Source organism: Cnephaeus nilssonii (genome assembly GCF_951640355.1).
Source record: "Cnephaeus nilssonii genome assembly, chromosome: 11".
Lineage (NCBI taxonomy): Eukaryota > Metazoa > Chordata > Mammalia > Chiroptera > Vespertilionidae > Cnephaeus > Cnephaeus nilssonii.
In genome coordinates, this window is record NC_137082.1 from 34,364,534 (window position 1) to 34,378,537 (window position 14,004).

At 50.9% G+C, this 14,004-nt stretch overlaps 1 protein-coding gene across 1 annotated transcript; it reads left to right on the top strand.

The window, feature by feature from the left end:
* Positions 1–1,848: 1,848 nt before the first annotated feature.
* BPIFB6 (BPI fold containing family B member 6) lies at positions 1,849–13,568 on the top strand (the record flags this gene model as incomplete). Its single annotated transcript, XM_079784712.1, has 15 exons — positions 1,849–1,948; positions 3,146–3,245; positions 4,286–4,390; positions 4,853–5,002; positions 5,159–5,222; positions 5,729–5,789; positions 6,589–6,680; positions 7,474–7,650; positions 8,365–8,418; positions 8,776–8,949; positions 9,681–9,748; positions 11,476–11,521; positions 12,313–12,376; positions 12,795–12,871; positions 13,482–13,568. The coding sequence occupies 15 exons, from the start codon at positions 1,849–1,851 to the stop codon at positions 13,566–13,568; spliced, it is 1,419 nt and encodes a 472-aa protein (XP_079640838.1).
* Positions 13,569–14,004: the final 436 nt, after the last annotated feature.

Below are 14,004 nucleotides of genomic sequence, written 5' to 3' on the forward strand. Positions count from 1 at the left end.
CAGGGATGTGGGGATGAAGGGGAGGTTTGGTGCATCTAGGAGCATCTGAAAATGTTACGCAAAGAGTGCTGGTGGGGACAACAGGAAGCACTCATTTGGGGGTAGAATGGATTAGGTATACAGTCAGGTGCAAACTGTGATCCTGGGGATGGGGGCAGTGGGAGGGTGGAGGGCAAGCTTCCTGGTGGGGAAGCAAAGACTGAGGGATAAGCAGATTACGGGTGGGGGGGGAGGGCCTTCTAAGAGGGAGAGACAGCGTAGGCAAAAGCACAAGCACTGTCAGAAACAAAACGCTGACACGGACCTTCTCAGAAACACCTACCCGACCATGTTACCCTAAGCCACTTAGTATTTTAAGAGGGCAAGGAATCCTGCCCAGAATGGCCTAACCGCCTGCCATCAGTTCTGGCCTGGAAATAGGGGGGCAGGGGTGGTGTTCAAGTCTCTGGGTTCAGCCTTCCAAACTGGGAGACCTAGCTGGGGCTAGAGGAGACCTTCACCAGGCCCCTCCCAGCTCCGTTACCCTGGCACTGAACTTCACTGTCCCTCCGGGCATGATTTTCAAAGAAATTTGACACTGGGCATGCGTATGGCCTGGCACATTCCCATGGCACATATGTGTGTTCATAGGGGTTGAGGAAACACCAAGATTGCTTATTTTCAAACCAAGATAGACGTTTAAAAATAAGTGGGATGAGAGAGAAACATATACTTTCATTGAGCAGATATTGGTTGTAGGCTTGAATGGTCTGACCTGGCTTTTTAAATGCTGGCTGCTTCTTATCCTTTAGTCTCAGCGTAAATATCTCCTCTTCATAGAGTCCTTCTCTGCTCACCTCCACCCCCCACCCCTTCGACACACACACTGTATCCCATTCTATTGCTTCTCTTTAAGATTCAGGAGGAGTAGGACTATCTCTGCCATGTCTACCTTGTAGCCTGGTCTGCCTGTCACATTCAATAAATGTGAGTTGAATGAGTGAGTGAATGAATGAATGAATGAATGAGTGCATGAGCTCAAAATAGGCGCCCCTCTCTGTGTGTGGAGCAGTGGGGCCTGAGCTGCTGTCAGCAGGCCCAGCTGGAGCTCTCCCTCTCTGGGTGACACAGGCCAGGCCCTGTGGCCCCTCCTTGGTTCTTTTCATCCACAGCTCAAACCTGAACCAAACACGTGGCCTCTGGTTGGGAGAATTTGAGGTCTTGGTAAGTAGGAGAAAGGGATTTCTGGGGGTTTGGGGTGGGAAGGGAACTTTGAGGGGTCTGGGTTGGGAAGTCCTCACCCAGCTCTCTACTCACTGGCTGTGAGACCCTGGGTATGTGTCTCAATTTCCTTATTGATAAAGGGATGTCTCAAGAGGCCTTAAGGGGCTCTGAGTTGAGATGTCTGGAAGTGAGACGGAGCTGGAGGAAGTGGGGGATGCCATTGGCTGTAGCGGCGAGGTGGGGGAAAGGGGGTTCCCTGAGTCAGACCAGGTTGGAATCCCCTGCAAGGCCCCAGCATTGCCTGGAACTGAGCCACATTTGAACTTAGAAAAAACTGCAGCTGAACCTCCAGCAACCTCACAGTGCAGGCTGGTCAGAATGCATCATGCCCACAGATGAGGAAACTGAAGCTTAGAGAGGGAAGTGACCTGCAAGGGGTGACTCCAGAGGTCCTGTGTTTAATCTGGACACTCTGACCCCTCTGGAAGGCAGTAATGAAGTTTGCTTAACTGGCTAGATTCCCAAGGCTCCCGGGCCCTGGATATCATCCCGAGGGCCGATCTGCTCTGGAGCTCGGGAGGTCTCCAGGGGACACAGGGCCTGGTGGGCTGCACCCAATCCAGGCTCTGTGGCCCAGGTGGAGCCATGCTGCAGATCCTGTGTCTGGTGCTCTGTGGCCTACTGACCCGCACACGAGCCGAGCCCGGGGCGCTGCTGCGGTTGGGCATGGACATCCTGAACCACGGTGAGCTGGTCGGCCCAGGTGGGAGGCTGGGGTGGGAGGGGCAGGGAGTAGGTAGTAAGTACGCAGTGGTTACTCATGTTTGCATGGCTTCGAGCGTCCTATGATCCTCATAATACACTTATAAGCAAAATGGGGTGACTTGTCCAAGGTCCCTCCACAAGTTGGAGGCACAGCTGAAAATCCTGTTTCCTTGGAGTCTCTCCTTGGCTCTGGTGGCAGGGGTTGGGGGCCACAATTAGGCTGTGTGCGTGACAGACATATATAAACCAAATCCCAGGTCAGCCAATAATTTGCTGTGTGATCTCAGGCAATTCACTTACCCTCTGAAGGTAAATGTAAAGAAATGTAAAATAAGGTGGCCCGTCTTTACTGAGCAGGATCAAATAAATATGAAGCTAAAAATCACCTCGGGGGACTTGAGTACAAATTTATTTCCTACCTTTGAGCTCTGTGACTTCCAGGAAAATGAAGTCACATCCAGGTGTAAAGGGCTAATGACAGTTCAGTCAGCTCAGCATTTGTCCCCTCTCTGGGAATTAGCCTGTGAACATTATGGAGGTGTTTCTGGAAGTGTGATTTGGGGTTGGGGCCTCCAGGCCTGGGGAATCAGAATGTCTTGGCGTTAGGCACAGAATCTGCATTTTAACAAAATCCCAGACGAGTTCCAGGTGTGAGAGTGGCTTGGGGTCTGTCATGTCCCTTCCCACTCTCCAGCCATGCTGTGCTTCTCACTCGTCCCTCACCATGCCACCTCCATCCCCACTTCCCCACCTTTGCCCTTGCTGTGCCCTCTGCCTGGAGAGGCCCCCTTTTCCCTTTGCTTCCTGGTGAAAACCCCCAGTCCTCTCTCAAGGACCAACGAACAGGTCACCTCCTCCTGGAAGCCTTCCTCAGGTCTTCTTTTCCTGGCCCAAACCCTCCTGTGGTTGCTCTAGCTGCCTGTGCTTCCTATGACTCCTGCCACTCATGCTGACATTGCCGGTGACTCGGTCTTCTCCGGGAGGCTTGAGGAGGGCATGGCATGACCCATCGCTGGGTCCCTGGGCCCCCAGCTCAGAGTGGGGCACAGTGACTGTGCGGCACATAGTGGTGCCCCTTGTAAGTGGCCTGGGCCGAGGATGCCAGAGAAATTGGCCCTGGGCAGGGAAGCAGTGAGGAGCCCAGCTGAGTGTCTCTTCAGATCCCGCCCCTTTCCAGAGGTCCAGAGTGCTATGAATGAGAGTCATATCCTGGAGAAGATGGCAGCTGAGGCGGGCAAGAAACGTCCGGGGGTGAAACCCATCAAGGGCATCACTGAGTGAGTAGGGCAGGGGCTTTGTGTGTGTGTGGGGGGTGATGGCCAGGGCAGAAGTGGGGAGGAATGCCGTGCCAGGACCTGAGAAGGCAGGTGGGACAGTTAGTGCAGGGTGTGGGGCCTCTTCCCTGCCTTGTTGCTGGCTTGCTCTGTGACCCTGGGCACGTCACTGCTCCTGCCTGGGTCTCAGTCTCCACAGTCATCCACTGAGGACAATTCCTGCTCTGTTGTGAGCAGGGTCATTGGGAGGAGGAAGTGAGGTTGAAAGTCAGACTCCAATTGCCTGCCTGCAGCAGGAGCTCACTGAAGGTATGTGCAATTGAAAGAAAAACCCTCAAATGGCAAAGCTGGAAAGGTATCAACAGCCTTCTAATGACAGGGTCGGTTCCTTTGCAAGTGCCATATAGAGCTGATTGGTAGGGGCTGCCTGGAATGATGTACTGGGAAGGCACTCTCTGAGCAGGAAATAGGACTGTGATCACTTAGCAATGTCTGCCAAAAGCCCAGGATGGGCAGGTAAAGGTAGACATGCCACATCCCTGTTACCCCAAACCTCAGACTGGTGGTTCTCAACCAGTGTCTGGAGACATTTTTGGTTGTCATGACTTGCTGGGCTCGGGGTAGGGAGGTGCCTCTGAGGCCTCTCATGGGTAGAAGCCAGGGATGCTACTAAACATCCTGCAATGCACAGGACAGCTCCCCACAACACAGAATTATCCTGCCCAAGAGGTCAATAGGGCTGAGGGTGAGAAACCCAGATCCTAGCAAACCTCCCCATTTTGCCAATGGGGAAACGGGCTCAGAGAAGGGAACGGTGTAGCCCAAGGGCACACAGTCAGCCAGGTGTCTTTCTGTGTACAAATGGGCTCATGTCCAGCTTTTTGTTTGCTTCACAATGGCCCCACAAGGCAGGCTTATCCCTATGACGTGGGAGAGGGGACTTACCTAAGAACTCCCAAGCAAGGTGGTGGAGGAGTGGATTGAGCAGCTGGCAAGGTCTCACCTGTCCGCTTGTCATTGCTGTGGATGTCTGTCCCTCCCAGTATGAAGGTGAAGGATGTGCAGCTGCCTGTCATCACACTGAGCTTCACACCAGGGGTGGGCATCTTTCAGTGTGTATCCACCGGCATGACCATCACTGGCAAAAGGTGAGCATGGCAGGGGAGGAGAGGAGGTGCCCTCGTCTCAGTCTTACATGCCCATTTATTGAGTACCTACTGTTTACCATCTGGACGCTGTGGTTTAAGATGATGCAAACTTGATTCCTACCTCTGATGGGAACCAGACCTGAGCACAGACGATCACCTATTGAATGACTAACCCAGGACAGAGGAAGCATTGGCAAGATGAAGGGATCAGAAAAAGCTTTTTGGAGATTATGACAGCTGAGCAGGGTTTTGAAGGATGTATAAGAGTTTACCAAAGCAAGAGGGAAGAGGAAAGACTGGTTTTGTGATGTTGGGCAGGTCCCATCCCCTTTTTTGTCCTGTGTGGGTGGTGCCCCATCCCTTCCCCCTTCCAGAGCTGCAGAGAATGCAGGCAGAGAGGAGATAAGGATAGTGGCCACCGTGGCAGATATGCCCATGATGCCTGCCTACCCTCTCTTCCAGCTTCATGGGTAAGAACATGGAGATCATCATAGTCTTGAACATCACAGCCACCAACCGGATTTTGCAGGACGAGGAGACAGGCCTCCCCCTATTCAAGAGCGAGGGCTGTGAGGTCATCCTGGTCAGCGTGAAGACCAACCTGCCTAGCAAGTGAGGGGGTCTGCAGCTGGGGAGGCAGGCTGGGTTCACATTGCCACCCAGCTCAGCACCCACTTCCTGAGCCATGACACTTCCTTAGCCATGCCCGTGTTTGTCCTGTGCCTAACTTCCTGCTATTGTGCCCCTGTCCCCATTTTCTGTGACCAGAATGATGCCTAATGTTGTCAACAAGTTCCTGGACAGCACCCTACACAAAGTTCTCCCTGGCATGGTGAGTGCCCAGAGCAAGCCTCTACCCCAAGCATGTCAAACTCGCGGCCAGTGGGCCGCATGCCTCCCTTCATCCACGGGAGTGCTTAGACCAGGGCTGGCAGGTGATTTTATCTCAGGTGCTGACCCTGATTGGCTGATAGTGGCTGAGGAGGATTCCGAGGCGGTGGCTGCCTCAGCAGGAGACAGTGCTGTGATCATCTAGTGATGTCTGCCATGAGCACAGGAGAAAGAAAAGAGAGCCTGCACATTACAGCTTGCCAACCCTGCCCTGATTACCAATTACTGGGACATGAATCCTCACTTATTTTTGCAGGCCGGGGTCAGGAGATCTGGATTCTAGTCCCAGCTCTACCATTGACTTTCCATGTAACTGTGGCCTTGGTTGCCTCTCCAGTCCCTGTTCCACCAGGGCTTTTGGGACGCCCCATGGAGTACCATTCATCTGTGAAGCGTGAGGTCCTCCACGCAGGGGCCCTTTTATCCCAGCACCTTCTCTGCTTCCAGATGTGTCCAGCCATTGATGCAGTCCTGGTGTATGTAAACAAGAAGTGGGCCAACTTGAATGGTGAGTGGTCCTAGCCATGCCTTGCTTCCACATGGGGACATCAGGATGGGTGGACTTTGATGCCCCACTTCCCATTCAAGTGCCTGCTCCCAGCCCAGCCTTGGGACTAGAGGAGGAGTGAGGTAATGGTGTCTGTCTATCCCCCGACTGTCCAGATGGGAAGCCTGAGACCCTGAGGGACTCTGGGGTCCTTGCCTCTTAGATCTTCATCCATTATTTTATCCTTCACCCCAGACTCCAAGGACAGCAGCTATTGTGGGCTATCCTCACTCTGCAATCTGAATAGTAATCCCCAGGAAAGTGGTGATACCTCTTTTCCTTTGCCAAGAGCATCTGCTGCCTCCCTCATCTTGGGATTCACAGGACTCTGCAGTGTGGGGGAGAGGAAAGCCCAACAGCTGGGAATGAAGAGGGTGGGTTTCTGTGCCCAGCAGTGTGGCCTGGGGCAAATCACATCTCTCCTACAAGCCCCAGTTTGCTCATCTGTAAAACAGAGCTGATAATCCTAACCTCACCCTTTTGTGGTGAGAACTGAGCTGTGACAACCCTTGGTAAACTCTCAAGCTCTGTGCCTGCAGAGTGATGGGAGCGGGCATGGTTTTCCAGGTTAGGCCCATTGCCTCCATTCTACAGGTGAAATTACTGAGGCCCAGAGATGCTAAATAATTTGCCTTGGGTCACATAGAGGGTCAGGATTCCTGGCACGTAGGTCAGGCCCAGGTGGAAGTTGGCTGATGCTGGCTTCTCTGAGCTGCTTCTGGGTTGGTGCCTCTCTAAATGCAACCTCCTCTTCACACAGCCCCCATGCCCATAGGCCAGATGGGCACCGTGAAGTATATCCTGACATCCATACCGTCCACCACAGCCAGCTACATCCAAGTGGACTTCAGTGTAAGCACCAGGGTCACCAGAGGCCTGGGGCCTCAAGTTCACTGGCCTGAGTGGTGGGGGTTGTCTGGGGCTGTGGTCCTTGCAGACCAGGCTCACCTATGCAAGTATTTCCTGACACTGGGGTCCTCTTCCTCTTTCTGCTCTCAACTTGAACCCTGAGTCCCTTAGCTGATTTCCCCGGACTGCTGACTCCACACTCACACCGTCTCCCAAGGCTGTCTGCTCCTCCCCATGAGTGGCTCACCCAGTTGTACCCCGCAATTGCACAGACGGGGACACTGAGGCCTGGGAGGAGGCAAGGCTTAGCTAGGGTCCCACCGTAAGTTGGTGGTTGAGGTGGGTCCTCACCCACGTTTCCAGAGCTGCAGGGGACTAGGTGAGATGCATCTTTAAGGAAGGGAAGAAAAACCCCAAGAAGTTATCTCCCTGCAAAGTCTCCTTCCAGCGTGTTTCTTACAGGCCCTATATTATTTTCCACTCACCCCTTTCTTCTGAGAATAAAACAGAAACTATGTTCTGCATAAATGAGGGCTCAGGCAGTCAAAGTTAGATGAACTGAGGTTACTTAAGTAATCCTAGGAGAAACCGCCAGTGGTTTAGTGACTGACTTCCCTATCCGATCAGCCTCCGTCTACCCACCTGTACCCTGGGCGGGTTGGGCTCTGACTCTAACAGCTGATGGCTTGCTGACTTAGGGCTGGCTTGAGTGCCATTAGTTTGGAGAACTGAGACGCACCCTTAGCCACAGTCCCTCATGGCCAAGGCTGACTGTCTCTTTTCTGCTGTCCCACAGCCTGTGGTCCAGCAGCAAGAGGGCAACACCATCCAGCTTGCTGATGACGGGGAGGCCCCAGAGTTCCCCGAAGACTATGATGAAGGCTCTTCACAGCTGCTGCTCTCGGCTGCCTTCCTCACAGCAGAGCTTGCCCTTCTGCAGAAGTCCTTTGATGTGAACATCCAGGATACCATGGTGAGCTGTCCAGTGCCACGCCCCCTGTAATGACAGTCCCTGTCTGATGTGTCCATTCTTAGATTTATCCTGGGGTTGTGGGCAATGCTAGGACGGGGGGATGCCAGAACTGATTTAGGTTTCTATCATTAGTTAACCCCACCACCCACCATCTCTGTCCATGTAACCACCATCTACTCATCCATCCATCCATCCATCCATCCCCTCTGATCCATTCATTCATCCTCCCAACCATGCACCCACCATCCATTCATGTACCTTCCCATCCTTCCTCATGCCCATTAATCCATACATCATCCATTCTTTCATCCATTTATCATACCTTTCCACCATCTTTGCATCCACCCACCCTTCTATTCATTATTCTTTTCATTCTTTCACCTACCCATCCACCTGCTCATCTTCTATTATTCATTCTCCTATACATTCTTCATCCAAGCATCCTCCCATCCACTCACTCACTCCTCTCTTTGTCCATTTTCCCCATCCATCTATCTATCTATCCATTCATTCCCCATCCCCATTACATCTACTCATTTCCTTCTATCTGCCCGCCTTTCACCCAACATTTTCTCAGTATTTCACCATGTACTAAGAACTATGGGCATCAGAATGTGTAAGCCACAGTCTGGGCTACCCAGGAGCTCATTATCTGGTTGTTAGGATGGGTTAAGGAAGGCTTCAGTAATCCTAAACTTGACTTGCATTTTGTAGGTTGGTGAGCTGCCCCCACAAACCACTAAGACACTGTCTGGCTTCATCCCTGAAGTGAGTACCCGGACTACCCATGATCACCACGTCCTGCTCTGCCCTGCTCTCCTCTAGTCAAAGGGACAAGAAACTGGGGAGGCAGCTTTTCAATGCTCATCTCCCTTGTCCAGGGTGGAATCATTTGGACGTCTCCATAAAGTACTCTTTGGGTCCGCATGCGTACGCTGTGCCAATATAGAAACAGCCAGATTGTCTGGTTTGTTCCTTTTATTTCCTGACAGACACACCCCAGCCTTTGCATGTTGTACTTCCTGTGCCCAAGGTGGAATCACCTAGTTCATGGCAGACTCCTGGTTTCAACGGAAGCCATCAGTCTGAGGGCTGGCTCTGAGGGGAGTTTCCTGGTTTCTGTAGGTGGCTCAGGCCTATCCCAAGCCGAAGCCCTTGGTGACTCAGATTAGGATAAACAAGCCCCCCAAGGTCACCATGGAGACAGGCAAGAGCCTGCTGCACCTCCATGGCACCCTGGAGATGTTCGCAGCTCGGCGGCGGGGCAAGGCTCCTGTGTCCCTCTTTCTCCTGGAAGCTGTGAGTGGAATCTCTTCCCTATCTAAGCCTAACCTCTTGGAAGGTGGGATTTTAGTTGATACCCACGTAACGGACGGAAGGGTTCTTTGTTCATCTCAATTGTGTGGTCTTACCTTCCCAGACTTTGTCACCTGATGTCTGATCCTTGGCTCTGCCATAGAAACTTTGAATGGATAGGAAGATCAACAAATGGAGGGTCAATAGTGTAGTCCTTCCTTTTCCTCTCCTCTCCACCCTATGCCTCCCTTCAACATCCAATAACATTTATAAGGGCAGTGAAGGCCTTAACCTGGGGACTGTGGGAGCCTGGAGAGATTCCAAATCCAGTAGAGGAAATCACAAAGGACTTCCCAGAGGAGGTGATATCCAAGCAGGCAGTTGAAAGTTGAGCAGGAACTGGCCTGGAAAGGGGTTGGGCTGGTGATGGAGGGCACTCCAGGCAGAGGTTACAGGATGTGCAAAGGCCTGGAGAAATTACATGACGTGTGCAGGAATCTACAAACATGCCAGGTATTTTTAAGGGTGCTGTCCTGAGCCAGGTACAGGGAGGGATGAGCCTGGGCTGGGGTCATGGGGAGACTGCTGGGCTCAGTTCCTGAAGATGGGATGGGCAGAGAGGAAGACCACTGCTGTCTTGGCAGTGGTGGTGGTGTTGGGAAAGTGGTAAAACCTCTGGTTTTGCCAGCCCTGATGGGGGCTCACTGCCTTCTCCCTGCTTCCCCTCATGCCAGCACTTCAACCTGAACATTCAGTACTCAGTGCGTGAGAACCAGTTGCACATGACCACCTCTCTGAACAGGTATGCGTCTGCTGCCAACACTGGCATCCTTGGTATTACCAGCACCATTTGTTTCCCTGCTCCAGGGTCTTTCTCTGATCCATCCAGCATGGGCCACACTGTCAGGTCAATCTGGTCACTATTCTTGCTCCAGAACCCTCAATTACTCCCCATTGTCTAAATGATCTTCTCTCAGATCTTGGCTTGGCACTCAAGGCTCTTCTCAAAATTCATAAATATATATATATATATTCTCTCACCACTGCTATATATATATATATATATATATATATATATATATATATAATTATATATATAATATTTAGAGTGAGAGGAAGGGAGAGGGATAGAGAGAAACATCAATGAGACAGGAACATCACTGATCAGCTTCGCCTGCATGCCCCACACTGGGGATCGAGCCCACAACCCAGGAATGTGCCCTGACTGGGAATCAAACTGGAAACATCTTGGGTTGACGCTCAACCGCTGAGCCACACCGGCCAGGCAATTCCACTAGGTCTTGACATTGGCTCTGATGGTGAGACCATGTTCCTTTTTTCATTTAATAAGCCTTGGTCCACACTGTCCAAAGGCCATTTATCAGTGCCCAGCTCAAATGATAACTCATCCAGGCAGCTTTGTCTTAGGCAAATAGCAGCCACATTTTTAGAGCTCTGTCTACATGTTAGGCACTGGCTACCTAAATTATATTCATTATTCCACTTCAACATTCTAGTTTTACTGTTAGTTGTTCATTCATTTTTGTATTTGCTTTAATCTTTCATCTGACTTGCATTAGGCCAGGATTCTTTCAGTTGCAAGAGAAAATTCCAACTTTAACTGACTTAAGCTCCAAAGGGAATCTCTTGGCTTATGTAATTGAAAATTCTAGAGGTAGACTTGCTTTCCGGAATGGCTAGATCTAGGTATGCAAATGAAGTCCTCAAGACTCTGTCTCATTCCTCCCTTGGCCCTTGCTGTCCACTTTATTGGCTGAATTCTCAAGCAGTCTCTCCCCAGGTGGTGGCAAAGTGACCCTAACATCAAGAGAGGCCTCTTGTTCAATAGTTCTAACAAAATTACCAAGGCTGCTTCTTATTGGTCTACCATGGAGCACATGACCAACCCTAAGCTAATCACCACACTGCTCTGACTGGAATGCTCTGATTAGCCAGGTCTGATTCACGTGCTTAGGCTGAATTCAGCCCCACCTGAATGTCTTGGAATAAGAGGAGAAAATGGAGCACCTGCTACTGGAATAGAGAATAGATGCTGGGATGATAAAGCCACCAGATGACCATCGCATGGTCTCTTCTGGTGCCAACATGTATTAGTGCCTATTAGAGATTGTCCAGGGGATGAGCTGGGTGTGTGTGTGTGTGTGTGGGGGGGCATCCTAACTCCATGTCTTTCAAGGATTTGGGACTAATTAGTTGGCTTGCAAATCTCTGCATACGTGGCCTTAGGAAGAAGCAATAGACATGACTTGGGGTCCCTGAGGAAAGAATCAGGACCAATGAGAGGAGGCAGTGGCTTGAGCTTGTGGGAAACAGAATGGGCTATAATGAAAGGTAGTGAGCGCCCCATCAAAGGTAGCAAGCAAGCACAGACTTACAAACACCTGATAGGAAGGCATTGAGGAAACCTCTGCATGAGGGTGGGAGAGGTGTTTGAGATCCCCTTTCTCCAGGGCCAGGGGCAGTGGTTCTGACTGCCCTCTCCCCACCTTGTTTCTTTCTCCTGCACAGATTACTGAGCCTGTCCCGGGAGACCTCATCAGTTGGTGCCTTCCAGGTAAGTGTCCCAAGTGTTACTGCCTAGTCTGGCAAGACTGGGCTTATTCTCCCTTGGGACTGCAGGGACTGGCCTCAAAATGGAGGCAAAGTACATAGAGCAGGTCCCTGTGGGATTTGGAGATCCAGACTTGCTATTTGACCTTGGGAAAGTCACTTAGCCTCTGAGTCCCTGTTTTCTTTTCTGGGTAGAATCTGGACATCTCTTTAGATTGATTTTAAAAAAAAACCTTGCCATGCATAGCAGCAGCCTGAGCTGACTCGGATGACCCAGATGTTCTTTTTATTAGTCTCTGTAGCCTCAGAGCCCAACACAGAACCTGACCCAATAGGTGCTAAAAATAATAATCCCGACCATAGTTCTTACTAAACACTTACTCTGTGCTTTACCCAAATTCATTGAAGCCATGTGAGTGGGTGCTATTATATTATATTTTCACAGATGGGGAAACTGAGGTACAGGCAGGTAGTGAATGAATGAATGATCAAAATTTTCTGTAGGAGCAGGAATGGGGTCCACAGGCCACCCAGTGTCTCCTGAATTCCCCCATGCCTGGACCATGACCCAAGGCCCACATGTCACCTGAATGGGACTAAGCAGAGGTGAAAGGCATCAGCCTACAGTTAAACAGGGTCAGGCCCAGTTTTGATGTTAGCTGGACAGATTATTTGCTGTCTCTAATATTCATTCCTGTGGTCCTCAGACCCAGTTGGAGTGAGGGTTGAAAATTTTGTTGAATTGAATTGAACGATGGAATGTGGGTATTTTCTCTCTTTCTTTCTCTCCCCCAGGAGAAGAAACTGACTGGCTTTATCACTAATTTTCTTCAAGAAGCCTTCATCCCGGCTGTCAATGGTGAGAGCTCCAACAGGCGTTGATTTGCTGGTGCCCAGAAGCACTCCGAGCAGGAAACGATGCCACCTGGTGGTCTCAAAGCCCCGCCACTGGCTCCAGATGGGGGAGGCTAACAGGGAATGGATGATCTTTGCTGAATCTTTGAGGTTAATGTAGTCTTAATGTCACCTGTCTACGGACAAAGGCACCTCCCACAATTTTGGACACTTGATTCTTGACCCCACACCATGAGTTAGATCTTAACCCAGACCTGGGATGTGAATACATAGTGATCTGGCCTATGCTCTCTATGCCTGTGCAGCTGGCAGACATCATGAATCAATCACAGCACTATTTCCCACTCCTCTGCTCCAGGCATCCACTCCCTTAATCAACTGCAGAGTAATCAGGCTGAAATGACTCTTACTGTATTTCTCAGATGTGCTCCGGGTTGGACTTCCACTTCCAGACTTTCTGGACATGAATTACAACCTGGCAGAGCTGGACATAGTAGAGGTAAGGAAAGGAACTGGGCAAGGCCATGTCAGTCAACACTTTTGGCCAATGAGTGAAGAGCAAAAGCCTGCCTCTCTCATCCTGGAGGGAGCAGGGCTGAGGAGGGCTGTGGCCATCAATACTATCTTGCCAATCCTTTGAGCAGTGCCCCCTCGCCCCCTTCAGAACCTGGCCCCTCTTGGCCAGGGAGTCCCTAGAAGGAAACGTGAATTCTGCCACTCTCTTTCCCTGCCTTCTCAGGCAAATTACCTCACCTTTCTCTACGCCTCGATTTTTCTGTGCTGAAAATGGGGATGATAATATGGGTACTTGCCCCCGAGAACCGTTGTGATGATTCATTGAGATAATTCATCTAAAGGTATACAGTAAGCACTCAATAAATATTAGCTTTTCACTCCATGCCAAGCATTGCACATAGAGCATTCAACGTGCATTTCGCGCATTCTGTCTCTCCAATCTGGGAGGAAGGGGTGCTTGTCCGAACTTGACCATTGAGAGAATGGAAGCTTAGAGAGGTGAAGGGTCATAGGGCGGGTCTCGTTCATCCTCTGCTCTCAAACGCTGGCTTCCATTTCCTGGCCACGGCTTGGTCTATCCCATTCTGCACCAGGGTGGCCCCATCATTGCTCCACCCATCTACACCTGGCCCTTTATCTCCTGCCAGAACGCCCTGGTGATGGACTTGAATCTGGACTGACCAGGACAGGATTCAGCTGCCAACGCCCACACACCACCATTGGCTGTGCGCCGTGGAGGAGCCCCTGATCGGAGCCTGGCCCCCTATCACCACTGGCTGCTTCCTTTAACAAGAAGTGAAGCGGGCAGGCCTGGGCTGGGGCCTTGGCAATAAACAGGAGGAAGGCCATTACAAACATCTAATGTCTTGACCTCATTGTTTGTAGCAAATCGATGTGTGGCTTTTCTCCCCCTTTGGTGGGTTTTGGGGTCTAAGAGCAGCTTGGGGTCTGAGGGAAGCTGGTCACAGTCTTGGGGCAGGCCTGAGCATATATTGAATACCTGCTGAATGTCATGCTCAGGGTTTTACTTGTACCATCTCATTTAATACACAATAACCGGATAAAAAGAGAGCAACATCGCCGTCCCCACTTTACAGATGAGGAAACTAAGGCACA